Source organism: Rhinopithecus bieti, unplaced genomic scaffold (genome assembly GCF_001698545.2).
Source record: "Rhinopithecus bieti isolate Rb0 unplaced genomic scaffold, ASM169854v2 scaffold_37555, whole genome shotgun sequence".
Taxonomy (NCBI): Eukaryota; Metazoa; Chordata; class Mammalia; order Primates; family Cercopithecidae; genus Rhinopithecus; species Rhinopithecus bieti.
In genome coordinates this window covers 106,952-125,439 of record NW_016815947.1, presented here as the reverse complement: position 1 = coordinate 125,439, position 18,488 = coordinate 106,952, and the positions used below count along the sequence as shown (strand labels likewise).

The window sequence follows — 18,488 nt, the reverse complement described above, 5'->3', positions numbered from 1 at the left end:
GGGAGGTGTTAGATGTTCTCAGATCTAAAAATGAAATCTGTGATTCTAAAAGCCAGTAGCAAGATCACTGCCCTGAGTCCTGAGAGAACTGACATTCTGGAAAGGTCATTGGCCAAGAGCTTTTCTCCTGTCATTCTTTCTTCCTCACACACATTGGCTCTGCGTTGGGGCTGGTGGTGAGGAAAGGAAGGGATGAACCATTGTCTATGAAGCCATCTGTGCTAGCACTGGTGATGGAATGACAGAGAGATGTGGGGGAGGGAAAGATGTGCCCACGCCACCTGCAACTGGGATCCATAGATTGTCACCTCCCTGGGGACAGAGAGCTCTCTCCCAAGAAGTTGGTCCCATTCCCACTTTATGTCTTATGCTTGTGTCTCTCTTCGCCTTTCTGGCCCTGGAAATTAGGGAAATGGAACATGATGAAAATGACCCATTCATTTTCTCTGTCTGGGTCTGACCTCTGCAATGTGTGCTGAAGTGCAGGACTTGGGAGGAAATCCTCATTTCTATAGATCAACATAGCTTTTTGTTTAGTAATAGATGTGCATGAACCACCTCACCCAGGGCCTTGCTGAGGTCACATCTTCACCCACCTAGTCAGACTGCAGTGGAAGCCCATGTCTAGGATGTGCCTGTGGCAGCCCAGCCAGCGGTTTCCCATCTTCCTGTTACCGAGGAGCAGCAGCCAGTCCCTCCCTCCTGGACAGGTCGCTGCACCTGCTGGTTTCCAGAGCTCAGTAGAAACTGCCTCTTCACGTGGTCATTCAAGAGTGGGCATGTGAGTATACACAGTGTACAAGGCCACAGAATAGACCTGGGTCACAGCTGGAACAGTCCTGGTACAGAGGTATTACAACATGTGACAAGGACACTGGAGTCCAGCAGGCCTGGTTCAAATTCCCTTCACTAGTTGGAGTGAGTTCCTTAGCCTTTCTGTGCCTCAGTTTCCTCATTAGTGAATCTGTAAACCAGTAGCAGCCTCATAGAGTTACTGGGAGCAGTAAATATGTGAGGTGCTCTGTATGGTGCCTGTTGGGAAGGGTTCAATGAGCAGTAGTTTAACAGCTTTCCAGGAGGTGGATACTGTCAGCACTGTAAACTGGGAACTCCAAGCAGCGAAGGTTCAGTCCCAGTGTGTCTCACGCCAGGCCTGTTTGATTTCTGTTTCATTGTGCTGTGTACTTGCCTGACCTTTTCCCATTCTCTAGCTGTCTTCAGACTCCCATCTGGGATGCCAGAGCCCACCTTTAAGATTCGGAGCTGTTGTCAATTCCAGAGAAGCCAGAGCAGCTTCTCTTTGGCACCGACATTTCAGTAATAATAATTATGCTCTCCACTCTGCTTCAGAGTTAGTGGATCTGCCTCTCCATCACTCCCTCCTGGTTTCATGCTGGAGAATAAAATCCTGAATGTTTCTAATTTATGACCAAGTCTTTTCTCCCATCAAGGCAGCATGCCACAGGAGGAAGATCATGTGTCTGGGTGTCCCAGGGCCTGGGTCCTGGCCCCGGCAGGCAAGCCACGGAAGCACTGGGAGCCCTGACTGTTCATTGACGAAGCGGGCGTGATGATGATCATCGTCATGCTCTCCGTTATAGGCTGCTGCCAGGATGTAACGAGCTTGTGGGATAAAATAAAAGGCATCGCACGCATCATGACATGACTGTGATGACTGACAGCGACCATCACTGAGCATGTTTCTGACATGCCAACTTGTCACATATTCAGGTGCAGGGTGGAGGGTGTTGTGGGGTGAACAGGAGGCAGTGACTGTGCAGAGGCAAGAGGGGCCACTCTTCCCTAGACCCTGGGATTAACATCTCAGAGCACCTCCCTGGAAGCATTTTTGGACAGTAAGTGGCACTGAATGCTCCAGAGGTTGGCAGTCCAGGAAGCCCTTGGAGCCCCAGTTTAAGTTGGGGAAAATAGAGAGTCTTCGCTGAGTCATTCATTAAAAATAGAAGAGAAAGAAACGGCATGTCAGCGATCAGCTCAGAGAAGCATGCCTTCATCATGTGCTGCTGTGGCCATCAGGTCTAGAGACCCCGGGAGTCTGTTTCCCCAGGAGGTGAAGCTGAGACCAGAGTCTCCTCCTGGGTCATGGAGACGCTACGGTGTCCCCCACCCCACCCCCAATCTTTCCTGCTCACTGGCTCTTCTTCCAGTAAAACACCACGTCTTTAATAAATTATCAACATACTTTCTCGTCTGTCTGCCGGCGCCAGAGCTCGGTGTTGGCAGGGTTTTCCATTCCCTCATGCCCCTAATAGATCTCACTGTTTGATTAATCTTTTAGATCTCTCCCACAGAAACCCTGTTCTCTGGGCCAACTCTCCTCACCATGTCCGGCTTTCCGGATTTTTTTCTCGGACCCTCAACCTTGTTGCTGCCCATCCCCATGCTCATCCCTTGGTCCTTGGACCACAGATGACTCATGTGTAGGGCTCCAAGGCAGATGCCTTTAGCCCCGGTGAGTTCACAGGGAGACTGTAGGGACAAGCACCAGATTAGGAGTCATAAGACATGGATTTCCTCACCCCAGTTACTCATCAGGTGTGCCACCTTGAGCGAGATTCTGAGCCTTAGTTTGGCTCATCTGTGGAGTGGCGCGGTTGTGAGGGTCACCTGAGGCAAGGGGAGTCCAGGCTCCTGAGCTGTGAGCAGGGGCAGGAGGGGGGTCCTGTGAAGCTTTTCGAGCCTGTGAGGTATGGGATGGCGCCGCACTACCTGCTACCCCTGGGCTTGTGCGTGCTGGAGGAGCTCGTAGGGTATAGCTCTGTTCTTTACTCTGCAGGGACACAGGCTCAGGGTCTCAGAGACCAGGAGGACAATGGCTCAGGCTCCAACCCACGCCTGCTGTGTCAGTAAGGTGAACCCAGTTTAGGAGGTTAAGCTGTGTCATCTCCATGGTCCTTTCCTTTTCTAAACCATGAGCTTGTGATTCTAGTCAATGAACTGAACCTGGCAGGCAGGCCGGCTCAGCCACTCTCTGGGTGTGATGATAGCAATTCTAGCTACCATTTCCTCAGCACCCTTTAAACACCAGGTGCTCACATGCATCATCTGCAGTCTTCACAACAAGAATGTGTACTTATCCTCATTTTACAGGGAACAATCTTGAAGCTCAGAGAGGGTAAATGACGTGTCCAAGGGCACACAGCCAGTTCTCAACATGTCCAGACTCAAATCCAGGCATCAGAGCCCAGGTTCTTTTCACTCACGTTGACACTGCATTCTTTGATCTCTCCTCCTCCTCTTGCCTCTTAGTGCCCCTTACCTGCTTGAGGGACATGACGGAACCCCTCACCAAAGATGCCTTTCCAGCCCCTGTGAGATCTGACTCCACCCAGCAGGCAGAGCCGTCTGCAGATTTGGGCTGATGCTAAAAATAATAATAGTTACTATTTGTCAAGCATCTGTAATCACCTAACATAGTAATAGTCTAAGAGAAAAAATCTTCCAGAATTGTTATCTCCATTTTCCAGATGCAGAAATTGAGGCTTGGGAAAGTAACATCGGACGCCCATTGACAATTGAGCTTCAGTTACAAAATGGCATTTGTGACATTCCATTCAAATTAACCATGTACATTGAATGTCAGAAGCTGATCAGAGCTTCTGACAGCTGATGCTGTGAGAGCGTTTAGCAGGAGAGCCTTGGGCCCGTTCCGTGTTACAGAGGAGCAGATGGAAAGCTGGAGAGGTGGGTGATTGGCTCACGGTCCCACAGCTGGCCAGTGGTATCCTGATCCCCCAACCCAGGATTCTGGGAACTGCCTCACATGGTCTGCAGGTCTAGATCTGTGCCCATAACTGGGATTCTGTGCCCCATTTCTGTCTGTCCCTCCCTACTTCACCCCCATGAGATCCAGCACCTCCTCCTCCATGAAGCCATCTTTGCCACCCCAGGCAGAGTTATGCCTCTGCATAGCTGTGTGTGTGCATGCATCTGTGTCACTGTGGTCAATATACCTGCCTCCTCAGCCGGTCCTCCAAGGCAGGACAAATGGCCCCTGTCCCCAAAAGCTCTCTAAGGAGATAACTCTCAGTACCACCCTCCCTTCCCAACTTGCCCCTGAGTAACTTGCATCGCAAAAGCTGGGGTGTGGGGTCCCCCTGCCTCCCAGCATGTGGAAGAGGAAGCATCCCCAAGGCAGTGCCTTCGTCCTAACCCCATGAGGGGTTTCAGAGCATCTTCCCCCATGGCAGGGACCACAGCAGCCTGGAGCAGCTTCAGGCCTGGCCATTGGACACACCCTGTCCTGATGGTGGCAGCCTACTGAGTCGCTCTGCTTGGGCTCTTTTTCCTCCGCTGTCAGCAGACCAGGAGGCTCTGCTGAGCTCTGTGACTTGTTGTCTTCTGTTAGAGAGACATGACCTCCTCCCTGACATCTGCCTTGTTCTTCTTGGGGGCTGACCATGCTGGCTCCCTTCCCTCTGCCTGGGCCTCTCCAAGCCCCTCCATGCTCTCACAGACCTGCCACCTGCCAACTAAGACTCCCTCCGGGTCTCCCTCAACCCTGCTTCCACCTCAGCCACCTACGAGCAATGCCCTCCCTCTCCTCCGCTCCTAAGTGAGTCAGGTCTGTGTCCAAAGATAAGCAAGGCCAAGGTCTCTTCTCACTGGGAGCTGTTTCAACGCATTCTCCTTCCCTTTTTGTACTGGTTATCTAATGTACAACAAATCACTCCTGATTAAACTTTGTGGTGTAAAACAAGAATCATTGATTATCTTCACAGTCTGTGGGTCAGGAATTCAGAGCATCTTGACTGGGTGGTTCTGGCTTGGAGTCTCATTGAACTGCAGTTGGAAGTCTGCTGTAGCCACTGTTATCTGAAGGCTTGATTGGAGCTGCAGACCCACTTCCAAGGTGGCTCATTCATATGACTGGCAAGTTGGTGCCAGCCTTCAGCAGGTGGCCACAGTTCCTCTCCACCTGGACATCTCTCCATAGACAGGGCGCTCGAGTGTCCCCACAGCATGGCAGCTGGCTTCCCTCCAAGTGGCCAAGGCGGAGCCTGCAATGTTTTTGTGATTTAACCTTGGGAGTCACACACTGTCACTTCTACCATATTCTACGGGTCATATGAGCTGCCCTGCTTCAGTGAGGCAGGGGTACACAAGGACATAAAACCAAGTTGGTGAAGATCAGTGGCAGCCATCCAGCAGGCTGGCTGTCACACCTTAGAAAGCTGGAAAAGGCTGTCTTCAGCTGACCTAGGAACGCAATTCCTGACTTACTTTCTCCCTTTCTCCATCAATGGATAACTGGTGTACTTAAATCCTGTTCTAGTGATGTAAAGATGGACAAGGCCATGGGCCTTCTCTGGAGGAACTCACAGTCAAATTGAGGAGAGTCTCATCACAAGAACTGCTAGAAAAGAGTTATGTACAGAATGATGGCAACACAAAGGACAGGTCCTTACCTATTTGGGGGAGTATGGAACACCTTCACAGCAGAGGGGACATTTGCTCTGGGTCTTGAAGGTTGAGTAAGAGTCCTCAGGTAGAGGAAGGAAAAAGGACATTGCTCCATGCAGAGGTAATAGCATGAGCCATGGCGGAGAGTCACGGCAGCATACAAGACTGTGATTTTGAAGGGTCTAGAAGGCTGTGATAGGGAGTTTGGACTTCATACATCAGGAACTGCTGGAGGGATTCAAACCAGAGGAAGCTCTGGCAGAGCTATGTGGTGGACAGGACATGACTGGCAGGGGCAGAGGCTGAAGACAGAAAGTCGGGTCAGGAAGCTGCTGCAGTGCCCCTCTGAGAAAAAAGGACTATCTGAGAGACCCTGGGCATGAGAGGAGGGGTGAATTCAGGAGTTGGGGCAGAAAGGACATGGTGAGAAATTGTCTCTGGCAGAGAGGACAGGCTTGAAGGACAAGACTTACCTTTTCCACCATCTCTGCCCCTGGGGCCTTCCTTCCCTAACTTTTGGCTCCTCCCGGATGACCCACACCAGCCCATGCTTGAGTCCTGAACAGAGCTACCTGGCTTTTTCTAAATAAGTTCTCTGGACCAACACCATGAGCCTTCAGTGTATGCCCCTGTAGAAAACACTGATCAGAGTTATCTGAGAGACCAACGTGACATCAGGACCATTAGCCTAGGACTAAGTATCTTAAATGTTTTAGGCCACAGACTTTCTTGAGACTAGTGAAAACTATGAACTCTCTTTCCAGGAAAAAAAATGCACATTTGTACACACAGTTTGCAAATGATTTCAGAGGCTCACAGTCCCTCGAAGTCTATCCCTGGGTCTCTGAACCCTACATTAAAAGCCCCAGGTCCAGGAAAAAAATAGAAAATGAAAAAAGCAAATATTTGACTCCCTCAAGTCTGTTATTTACTTCCTCTTTTAATATCCCCCAGCCCCCTGCAATAATGGAACATCCCCCGAAATAGCAAGAAACAGGAGGAAGCATTTACCCAGTGATAGCCCCTGGTGCCACCAGCCTCACTTGGCGGGTTTATTTTCATTATTATAGTAATTTTCAAGCTGCAGGCTACAATTTTCACTTGCAGCGAGGTATTAAATTGAAATTACCCCAGATGTAATTGTCATAGGAAATAATCCTGGATACATGGAAGTGAATGCCTTTTCAAGATGGGGTTTTATCACTCATACCAGGGTTTGGGGCTCTGCCTCTTTTACATGCCAGATTTAGGTGTGTGTTGCAGGGGCCAGGCATCAGCACAACATGGTAGCCTGAAGCTGTTAACCCAGAACACAGTGAAGCGTCTGCCGACTGGAATCTACCCACTGGCCAGTGGCGTGGGCAGATGGGCTGAAAGGGCACAGAGTGGGGAGCAGAACCCAAGACTTGGGGTTGTGTTCATGCAGCTACCAGGAGCCACCATACGCTAGCTCAGGCATGCAAGAAACACCACACTTATTTTCTGTATTATCAACTCAGTTTGTCTCCAAGCCCAGGTTCCCCCAAGGTGGAAGAAAATTCAGATTTAGTTATTCTTGGAGCTCCCCAGCCCCTCTTAGGGCCCGATGAAGCCATGAGGTCTTACCTAGTGTTTGCAGCTGGGGAAGCCCCTCTAGATATCAAGCATCTGGCATAGGGGTGCCCACCCAGATGCCTTCGGTTCTAGCCCTGCAGATATGCTTTGTCCCTGAAGGTCTCACTTGTCCTGTGCCTTTCCTTCCCTAGATGCACACTGCTGGTGTATTGCACGGACCTTCCACCCACTAGCATCATCATCACCTTCCACAATGAGGCCCGCTCCACGCTGCTCAGGACCATCCGCAGGTGAGGCATCCTTGCTCGTCTGTTGGCCGGCTCCGGGCCAGCAACTGGTGACCATGTGTCTACTCCCCAGGTGCCCGGCCCTGTCCTAGGAACACCAGACACATCTAACTACATGCCAGGCACTATTGTATATGTCACATGTGTCCACTCAGTCACTCCTCACATGCCTGTAAGGGAGGTTATTATGTCATTTTATAGAAAGACAGAGGCCTGTGGTGTCAGGTAACGTGCAGAAGGTCAAAGAGAGTAAGTGGAAGAAGCAACCTCAGAGCCCTCGGCCTCCCCACTCTGCCGGGCTGCCTCTAGAGCATGGGCTCTGACTTCCACAAATGAGGAACTGGCTGAGGCCCCGAGAGGCTGAGTGCACACCCCAGCCCCAGCATCAGGCTGGGGTCAGCACTCAGCACCCTGACTCTCTGCCCTCCCACACACTTGCCAGGGGCCATGCAAATCAGAACGGCCTGCAGCAATCACTAAGGCTTGCCTTCCTGACCATCTACCTGCAGTTCCATCCCTGTTACCCTCCGGCTTCAGTCCACTTATCCTCTGGGTCGTGTTCTTGCTCTAATAGGTATATCCTGCTACAAATGGCCTCTGGCCTGTGTGGGTTTTTGATGTGCCCAAGTCCCGGTGCCATTTCCTAGCAGAACTCCCATCGGAACGTAGACCTGCACCCGGAAGACTTACCCAGGAATTCCTCCCCCAGATTCTCCAAAGACTCTAGCTGTTTCACCCTCCTTCCCCCATGCCCACCCTCCCCTCCGGAAGTCATCTGTCCTCCTCTCCCTCCCTCAGGCCACCAGCAGCATCTGCCTCTCAGATGGCAATGACAGCAGCCGCCCTCACTCCAGGTCCTGTGCACACATATTCTGTGCACCTCAGCTGCAGAGGTGAGGAGGCCACTGCCATGCCCACTTCACAGCTGAGGAAACTGACATTGGAGATACTAAATCAAGGTCCCGTGTCACCTAGCCAATGATAGTGAGGCAGGATTCCAGGCCTTGCACTCTGATCTCAGAGTCCTCCTTCTTGGCAGCCTGAGTAGGGAGAGGCTAGTCCCAGTGGTGGCATTCAGCATCCTTCGGGGCCAGGATTGCCACAGCCACGTCCCACAGCTGAACAAGAACCCGCAGTACCTCCATGTCCCCATGACACACGGCTCATTAGACCCTTCCTGTCCTGCTGAGCAGCACATCAGCTGGTGCCGATGCCACAAAGAAGGAAATATGATGAAACATGGGTCAGAGAGCGCACCAAACAGCAAAATCTCTTACTGTTTCCATCATGCAGGCCACACTTTTCCTGTCTCTCCCACCCCTGCATGGCTGTGGGCAGTGGGAAGTTCTAGGTGATTGGGAAGTAAGTCCTGCAGTAGGGTCACCCTGAGGGAAGGCACCACATCTTCAGCTCCATCTGTCATGAATGATGAATGTCCATGTACACGATGAATGTCCATGTACACGGTCACCAAATCCCTTAGAGACATAGGGAGGGACCTGCCCACACACACAGTTTTTAGCCCAGTGCTTCCACCCATCCAAGGGGACAGCCCTGTCTGCTGTTAAGACATCCTTGGCAATGACAGGCTGGCTTCTTCCTCCAGCCACGTGCCCATCCTGGCTTCTGCAGTCACCCCAAGAGCCACCTGATTCAAACTTGATTTCCCAACAAGGCAACAGCTCTTGACAAGAAAATGTGCCAAGTCACTGTCAAGTGTTACCGGGAGTCTCGGGGTAGATTAACAATAACAAAGTGCCTGGCTGGTTAAGTGTGGGGACTACAGGGATGGAGGAGGCCCAATTCTCCTGGGTCTCCTGTGGTGAGGGGAGGAGCATCTGAGGCATCCAGGCTAAGAGGACACACGGGGAAGTGGAGGTGGCTGGTTCTGAAGTGCCAGACCACAGCGCCGCCGCTGCGATCTGCTGGGGTACCAGGGCGGGTTCATGGAGCAGGCCAACTGCAACCTCTGCCTTCCCCACCGCTATGGTGGCTGCTCCACTGGTCATGACTGGGCATGCCTGCCAGATGTTTCCATGAGAACAGCGTTAGCATCTGAGAGAGGCCCCTCGCTTTCCAGGCCGGCCTCTCCCTGCCCATCCTGCAAGAAGCTCTCTGATGCCAGGCGCCTCCATCCCCTGACACAGTAACATACATGCAACCAATCAGGGGCTTCCTCTGGGCCCTTCTCTGCATATCACTACTGCAGTACTTGCTGCATTTTTCCAGCATGTAACCTTCAGTAAGCTCCTTTAGGGCAAGGGCTTATCTTATCCATCTCTTAACCTCCCAGTGGCTCAGTTTCCTAACCAAGGAAATGAGAATACTAATCGTACTTAGTGCATAGGGTTGATAGGGTTGCTACGGGTTAATTCAGCTAAAGGACTGAGAACTGTGCCTGGCATGGAGTAAGTGATTGATCAAAGAGAAGAGGCTATGGGATACTTAAAAGGGTGCCACACTTGGAGTCAGAAGACCTGGAGTCAAATCCAAACCCTACCACTGCCTAGCCGTGTGACCCTGGGGCATGTTATTAACTACATCTGCAAAAAATGATGATAAAAATATCTTTCATGTTTCTAGTTCTATCACATTTCCCACAATAAACTTTCCTCTTGGGAATGTCTCAGACATTTGGGGGCATTACAGTGTATGTAATATGGGGGCTTCTAGGCCCCCCAGGCCTCCCTAACAGTGTTTATGTCCTCGAGGGTACATTAGCTGCTGTGCTCAGACTCTAAGACATGTTTCTCCTCTTCCTGCCACTCCTCCACCTCTATATGGTATTAATGATACTTAATAATAATAAGATTACTATGTTAAATATATCCTGAGCTTTGTGGCCTGCAGAACACCTTCCTTCTCTCACTCCAGTTGGAGCCTTATCCTGAGCCTATGGGGCAGGTGGTGCATGTAGTGAGAGCAGAGGCCTCAGGCCTCAGGTTTCCTGGCTTTCCTGGAGGTACAGCCCAGCTCCTCTGTATGCCCACCTGACGGAGGGCTGCCCCGAGGCCCTGGAACCCTGCACTCTGGGAGGGTGCTCGGGGCCCATCAGCCCCGTACTTTTCAGAAGACACCCATGACGTGCCAGATGACTTAGCTGAGAAAACCCATTTCCTGCCTCCTAGGAACTTCAGATGGCAGCCAGCCTCGAGCTCAGATCCAAGCGTGACACACGCAGACAGCAAAAAGGGGACCTGAGAGCCATGTGTGGACAACCAGGAGCTTATATCAAAAGCAGGCAGGGCAGAAATGAATATTAGGGGTGGAGGCAGGAAAGATTACTTCTAGAAACTTCCATGCCTTAAGATTCTATACCTCCCTTTCACTCCCTATCCTGTTGCACAAATGGATCACTAGCCACTGAGAGGGGCCTGACTGAAGGGCATGTCCTGTCTCAGAGGTCTTCAATAAAGGGATCTTCTCTAAGGTACCTTTCATTGTTAACTTTTTGGAATTCTGGATAGGCTTTGTTGTCAGGCTCTTTGCAACCCCCTACCCGGACCCTCTGGCTCCCTAAGCTCTTGAGTTAGCTGGGGACTAGATAGGCTCACGTGGGGCACTCAGAGCCAGGTGGAGGCTCAATGGGGTACACAGATGATGGGGTGGGGTAGAGAAGCATGACCTTGATGCATTAGGGGACATTCTCACTTAGAGAGAAAACAAGCCCTGAAGAGTGGTTTATGTTGACTCCTGCTGCAGTGAGTCCTCATGTTTATGGGAGACCCAGCGCGGTCCCCTTCCTCTTGGGGCATCCTTCACCGCCACCCCTCCCATCGGGGCTCCGAGGCATGTGTTGAATCTTCTCACTGTTGCTTTTTTATAATATCCTGGATCTAGGGGAGCCATTTCTCAGACTAAGGTATTTAAGAATTTGGACTCTGGGGCCAGATTTTCATGGCTCTGCCCCTGACAGCTGTGTGACCATAAGTAAGCAAGTTAGTCTTTCTGCCTCAGTTTCCTTTTCTGCAAAACAGAGACTGCTAATAATTACCTGACATTATTGTGGAGAAGGTCAAATAATTTCAGATAGGGAAAGGACTTGGAGCAGTGCCTGGCATATAGTGAGCCTGAGCGGTGACAACAGGTGTACATTGTGAGCCTCCAGCCCTGGCAGACAGCCAAGTTCTAATGCAGTGGCTCTCAAACTTGAGCAGGCATCAGAAGCTCCTGGAGGGCTTATTAAAACACAGTTTCTTGGGCCCCATCTATAGAAAGCCTAACCCAGGCCGGGCGCGGGGGCTCTCATCTGTAATCCCAACACTTTGGTAGGCCGAGGCACGCAGATCACCTGACACCAGGAGGTCAAGACCAGCCTGGCCAACATGGTGAAACCCCGTCTCTACTAAAAAAATACAAAACATTAGCTGGGCGTGGTGGCAGGTACCTGTAATCCAAGCTACTCAGGAGGCTGAGGCAGGAGAATCACTTGAACCTGGGAGGCAGAGATTGCAGTGAGCCGAGATTGTGCCATGCACTCCAGTCTTGGCAACAACAGTGAAACTTCATTTCAAAAAAACAAAAATGTCTAACCCAGTAAGCCTAGAGTGGGGCCCAAGAATTTGCATTTCTAACAAGTATCTAGGTGACGGTGATGCTGCTGGCTCCAGGATCCCACTTGGGAAAGTTATGCATATTGCTATTATTAGTTTCAATATTATTAATATCAATACCCCCATTCAGAGAGCAGCTGCTGTGTGCCAGGCATGGTGAGCTCTTTTCACACAGCTGAGGAAATTATAGTGCTGAAGGTTCAGTACTTACTGAAGCTCTCCCTGCTAGTGAATGGTGGATACAAAGAAACAGTACTTGAACCCAAGTTAGTCGCACTCCAGAATGACTAAACTCAACTGTCAGCCGGGCTTGGGTCTTCATTCTACTGGTATTTATGGAGCGTTTGATAAAACCTGCCTGCATAGAGCACCGTGGAGTTCACAAAGCAATTTCAAATACATTTCCTCATTTCACACGCACAAAAGCCTGTGAAGTAGGTCAAGTATTAATATCGCCTGCTTTTACAAGGAAAATGTAATTACAGGAGGAAATGAAGGCTGGGAGTGAACCAGCATCTATCTGGTTCAGGATTGCACAGTTAGTGGGTGGTGCAGCCCACCTAGCCTCTGAGCCCACGCTGCCCTGCAGCCTCTGGGGGCTCCTTGAGGGCCCATAGTTAGGGCGCAGCAGGTGTAGAAGCCGCCTGTGTACCTGCCCTCTGGCAGAGAGATGAGCTGCATGTAGAAGACTGTTCTAGAACAATTCCAGGCAGAGTGAGGAGAGCACTTATTCCCATGCTGAGGCAGAGTAAGGAAGGGTGTGGGGAAGGCAGCTGGAGTGGGAGTGAGGCTGAGAAGAGCTATCCTGTGCTGGGCCTGGGCGAAAGAATGAATTTGCTTTGCTGTAGAGGCAGTGGTGAGAGCAAGTGGGGAAGACCTGAGCAACAATTCCCTCCCTGGGTGGAGGGAATGAGAATGGGTGTGCACGAGGGAGGGCCCTGGAGGACCACCTAGGCCAGGCCAGGTCCCTTGGACTGGACTTGACCTTCTCCTCTGACCACCCGGAGCACATGCCCACCTCAGGCCCTCCCAGCCGCAGGCCATGTTTAAGGGGACTCCACCATCGCTCCAACTGTTCTGATTAGAGAAGCAAAAACAAGCCAGGTGTTACCAGGAAATGGTCTAATTAGCACTCACTGCTGACTATTTCTTTTTTTTTTTTTCTTTTCTGTTTTAAACCCTGGACATCTTTTATTCACTAATCATCTCTCAGTTCAACCAGTGCAGAGCCGCACGCGATTTACCTTTTGATGTTCTCAGAAGAGAACTCTTGAATTTCAAAGAGCTGGCAGGGATTTAGCAGAATCGAATGCAGAATCTACAGCCGTAATCAAACCTCATTAGGGGTTATTCTTCCAGCAAGTTTTCCGCCGTCTCCTGCCTCCCTCCCTGATTAGAGGGCTGGTTGTTGTTTGTATGTGTTTTCTTTGGGACGATCATGGTGAACAGTCCCCTTCCATCATCCTCTGGTAGAGGCTGCAGTCTTTCTTTCCCCTCCCTGACCCCGAGCTCCCAAAGACAGAGACAGTGGGCTCAGGACTTTGTGTTGGGGTTCCTCTCTCCACCTGATACTAGTTGCCATGGTGAGAACCAAGGCTTCATAAATATGGGAGCTCCAGGCTAAGTTCTCTTCCGGAAGAGTCTGCATCCTGCATAGAAGGGGTGGTGCACTCCAATCAGGGCTCAGAAGGGCCCTCCTGGGAGGAGGGCTGCACACAGCGCCTCCACCTGCATCCATTCTGAAGCCCCTCTCCAACATACATGGGGCTCTGGGAATCCCGTGGTGGCTGGTGTGGCCCACGCATGTTTCTGAGAAGTCACGTGATTTGGGGTGTTCAGGAGAAACAGGGTCCAGTCATCTCAGTCAGGCCTAAGACCCAGAGTTAACCTTGCCCCTGGGTAGAGATCCACAGCACAGGAGGGGTAAGTGAGTCAGTTAGATTCAAAAATCATTAATAATGCACCAAATTAAGTGATAATGAACAATTGCAACCATTTGTTATCACTAAGTGCCAAATATCATGCTAAATGCTTTTTATACACTTTTTCCTTTAATTTGCTCAACTGCACTGTGAAATAAGTATCACTAAGTGCCAAATATCATGCTAAATGCTTTTTATACACTTTTTCCTTTAATTTGCTCAACTGCACTGTGAAATAAGTATCACTAAGTGCCAAATATCATGCTAAATGCTTTTTATACACTTTTTCCTTTAATTTGCTCAACTGCACTGTGAAATAAGTATCACTAAGTGCCAAATATCATGCTATGTCAGTTAGATTCAAAAATCATTAATAATGCACCAAATTAAGTGATAATGAACAATTGCAACCATTTGTTATCACTAAGTGCCAAATATCATGCTAAATGCTTTTTATACACTTTTTCCTTTAATTTGCTCAACTGCACTGTGAAATAAGTACTCTCCTATTATTATCCCTGTTTTCTAGATGGGATCCTTTGCTGCACAGAGCAGTAAAGTAACTTGCCCAAGATTACACAGCTTGCAGTAAGTAGCTGCTTCACCACAAGCTTCTGGAGGGTAGAATCATCATATGCCCAGTGCTGAGCACATAGTAGGTGTTCAGTAAATATCCCTCAAGGGAATAGTTATGGACCAAGGCGCTGTGCTGGACTCTGGCAATAAAGAGAGCAATGGGTCAAGGGTCTTACCCTGGGATATTTCCCTCCAGAGGGGACCACAGGCAGGCGAGGTACAAAACCAAACTTCAGGGCTGGGAAGTGAGAAAAGCCATAGGATCAGATACAAACTGCTAGGAGATCCCAGAGGAGGAAGCAATTAATTCTCACTAAGTGGCTTGGAAAGCTGTTAGGGAGGAAGTGACATTCAAACTGGTCCTTGTGGGCAGCACAGGGGCATTTCAAGCAGCGGCAGCAGCAGCAGGAGAGAGGCTCTCAGTTATGAATGAGCAGGACAGCTTCAGACAGTGTCACTGGGCATGGGAGGTGGGAAAAGGTGGGCCAGCTTCCGATGGCAAAGGCCTTAGGAACGTGCTGAGGATTTGGGATGTCCTCATCCCAAATGAGGAGCCCCTGGGGGGTTGTCAGTTTATTTATTTGCATTGGTGAGGAGAATCACACAATCAAAGCTCCATGTCAGAAAGTTCACTCTGGAGACCACGAGCAAGATGGCCTGGGAGAGGCTGGAGCAAGTTGAGGCTATAAACCAGACAGAATAGGTTGAATCAGGGTAGAGGTATAAGAAGTGAAAGTGATTTGAGTGACATTTTCCAGTCAAACCAGCCAGTCTTTACTGGTTTGCTGTGGGGTTTCAGGGAGTAGGAGGGTTGCCAAGGTTAACCCTGGGCTTCTGTCTGGGTGGCTTTGCGGGTGGTGGAGGTATTCATTAAGATGGTGAAGGCAGCATTACATTCCTGCTGGCTCACAGATAAGCAATATGACTGGACAAGCCCTTTGGTGCTCTGATTTTTCATTCCTCAAATGCAATGGTGTTTATTTAAAACTCAGATTAATAACATATATTTTGCCACTAGAAGTCACAATGATTTTTTTCTCTTTCCATCTTGCAGTGTATTAAACCGCACCCCTATGCATCTGATCCGGGAAATCATATTAGTGGATGACTTCAGCAATGACCGTAAGTCTTGTCGCTCACTTGCTCTTTAAACACCAACGTCTGTTCCCAGCCACTCTGTAACAGGCAGAGGTGAGTCCACTGGTTTTCTGGGAATGCGGAAAAGCCCGGGTTTGTAATAGGTATGGAAGTCTTTGAGTGTCCATGGCTAGGCTCAGAAGGAGAGAAGCTTTATATCCAAAAAACAGTTTCTTGGGTTCTCTGCAATAATCTGCAGTCTGAGCTAAGGCCCTCTTCCTATCACTCCCTGGGAGGTCTGGGTGGGCCCTATCTTTGCGACTGCCCCCGCCCCCCCCCCCGCCGCTGCCGTGGGACATCCTGTCACCTGGCCATGACACAGTGAGGGCTGCCTTCCAACCTTTTGGCACACTTGCTCATCACCATTGCCTACCTTGTGTCCTCCAGTTATCCTATCAAAGAACCTGGGTCCCATTCAAATTCACAGCAAATCCACTCTCCCCAAGAAAAACATGGGTGTCTTTCCAGACACTGTGCATCGAATTTGAAAGGTACAATAATAGTCGAAGCATTGTCAGAATTAATGTACTGGTAGTGCCAACACCTCCCATGAAAGCCATCCTCCCAGGAGCCTGGGTACAGTTCTGTGCAGTCAGTCATAACCAAGCAGAACACCCTCTTCCTGGTGATGAACTGAGGGAAACGGAATGACCACTGTGGACAGCTCCGAGTCCGAGCAGAGTGGAGCCCACCCACACCAGCTGTGAGGCTGGAAGATGGGCATGGGGAGCCACCCCCACACTGGGGTCTGCTGTATGAAGGCTGGAAACCCACACCCATTGGTGCAGCCTCGGAACCTCTGGAGGTGATGCGGAAGTGGGCTGTACATGAGGCCCAGAGCAATGAGATCAAGATTCTGAGTTCTGGAACTTGAGGATCTGCTCTCCCTTCCCTAATGAGGAAGAGCTTGGAGGTGGGCAGACACTGGCCCTGCCGAGGGGTAGCCTGGCACTAAGGCAAGAGAAGAGAGTGCTGCTGGATTCACTTGCAAGCAGAATACAGCATGGACTCTGGAGCCAGACTGCCTAGGTTCAAATCCTAGACCTGTAAATCACTCACTAGCTATGTGCCTTAGGCAAATAATCAACCTCCTGCGCGTCAGTTTCCTTGTTATAAAACAGAGATAATCATAGTATATATGGTTTATGTAAGGAAAAAAATATGTTAACACGTTTGAAGTGTTTAGAACAGTACCTAGCCCAGAAGCCTGTTGTAAGTCTTTTCTTTAAAGTTCAGAGCCAAGCAGGGAGGCCAAGGTCAAAAACTAATAAAGCAAAACCAAGATATGGAGTTCAGAGCCAGGGAGCTGGTGAACCAAAGGAGTGAGGAGCAGCAGGCAAGCCAAGGAGTGACAGGGACAGATGCCTCGGATGGGGTTTCCTATATGGTGGAGAGGTGAACCAGCTCTGTGTAATGGGAGGCATGCTGAGTGGGACCCTTCCCAAAGCAGGTCTGTGAGCTGAAAGGAAAGTCTAAACTCTCCTCTAGTCTTGGCCTTCCAGCAGTTTTTACCAGACCTACTAAAGTGACCAGGACTCTAATCTTTTGCTTTGAATGGCCTGTAAGAAAAGAAAAATGGGGACGGGCGCAGTGGCTTGTGCCTGTAATTCCAGCACTTTGGGAGGCCAAGGCGGGAGGATCATCTGACGTCAGGAGTTCAGAACCAACCTGGTTAACATGGTGAAACCTTGTCTTTACTAAAAATACATAAATTAGCCAGGCATGGTGGTGGTGCATGCCTGTGGTCCCAGCTACTCGGGAGGCTGAGGCAGGAGAATCACTTGAACCCAGGAGGCAGAAGTTGCCGTGAGCCAAGATCGTGCCACTGAACTCCAACCTGGGTGACAGAGTGAGACTCCGTCTGAAAAAAAAAAAGAGAAATGAGATTGTTTGTATTAATAACAAGGATAAATGCTTGAGGGGATGGATACCCCATTCTCCATGATGTGATTATTACACATTGCATGCCTGGGTCAAAACATTTCCTGTGCCCCATAAATGTATATACGTACCATGTGCCCATAAGAATTAAAGATTAAAAAATTAAATTAAAAATTGTTTAAAGAGAAAAATAACTAAAAAGAAAAGAGAAATGTCCCCAGGTGACTGGGCCAGGATTTTCCACCTGGAACATTTTCAAGCAAGTATACAGGTGCCACTGTGTACTGACCTGTTCCAAAGTGGCCCAGTTGAGGCCTCTTTGCCCTAGGCTGGCCACCTTGTATGACAGCAGTGATTTGTCAGCCCCTCACAGCCTGGAAACACCCTGGAGTCAGGACTGCGCTCTGCAATTAGGGGACAGTGGGCAGGGCTGCATCACCTACCCTTCAGGTTCACCTGCAATACACACAGTTGTAACATGTAGGTCCATCCCCAGACTCTCAATTGGCTTAACCTTTTGTCTTTGCAGCTGATGACTGCAAACAGCTCATCAAGTTGCCCAAGGTGAAATGCTTGCGCAATAATGAACGACAAGGTAGGTCTGAGCTGCTGTGCGGGAGCCTCCAGGGTCAGTCAGTGTGCGGGGGTCGAAGGTGTGATGGTGTGTGTGTGTGTTGGGGTGTCAGTGGGGAATGCTGGGTGGCTTCTCCCTAGTCTTGCTGGACAATGGAGTGACAGTGACACCCACTTTGTCATTTGTTCCTGACTGCAGGTCTGGTCCGGTCCCGGATTCGGGGCGCTGACATTGCCCAGGGCACCACTCTGACTTTCCTTGACAGCCACTGTGAGGTGAACAGGGACTGGCTCCAGCCTCTGTTGCACAGGGTCAAAGAGGTGAGTGAGGCTGAGGAGCAGGGCCAGGCCTCATGCCCCAGCTTTCTCCAGGCTCTCTCTCAAGCTCATTACTTCACATATGCACCCCCAGTTCTGGGAGGTGGGCAGAACAGATCGCAGTCCTGATTTTATGGATGAAGGAACTAAGGTAGAGCAGCCTGTGTGAGGTCACACGGCATCAGTGGTGGAGCAAGGACCGGGATGTGTTATGACTGGGACTGTCACCCAGAGCAGGCTTGCACTTGGGACAGCTGGGACAT

At 50.1% G+C, this 18,488-nt stretch overlaps 1 protein-coding gene across 5 annotated transcripts in view; it reads left to right on the top strand.

The window, feature by feature from the left end:
- Positions 1 to 18,488, top strand: part of GALNT14 (polypeptide N-acetylgalactosaminyltransferase 14) — a 235,575-nt gene that overhangs the window by 174,800 nt on the left and 42,287 nt on the right. For all 5 annotated transcript variants that reach the window (XR_001881883.1, XR_001881884.1, XM_017854208.1 and 2 more), the window contains 4 exons: positions 7,170 to 7,268; positions 15,371 to 15,438; positions 17,864 to 17,929; positions 18,107 to 18,228. Coding sequence is in view for 3 of the 5 variants with exons in the window: in XM_017854208.1 (XP_017709697.1) it covers positions 7,170 to 7,268; positions 15,371 to 15,438; positions 17,864 to 17,929; positions 18,107 to 18,228 (355 nt within the window). In the remaining 2 variants the exon portion in view is untranslated. The remainder of the gene's footprint in view (positions 1 to 7,169; positions 7,269 to 15,370; positions 15,439 to 17,863; positions 17,930 to 18,106; positions 18,229 to 18,488) is intronic.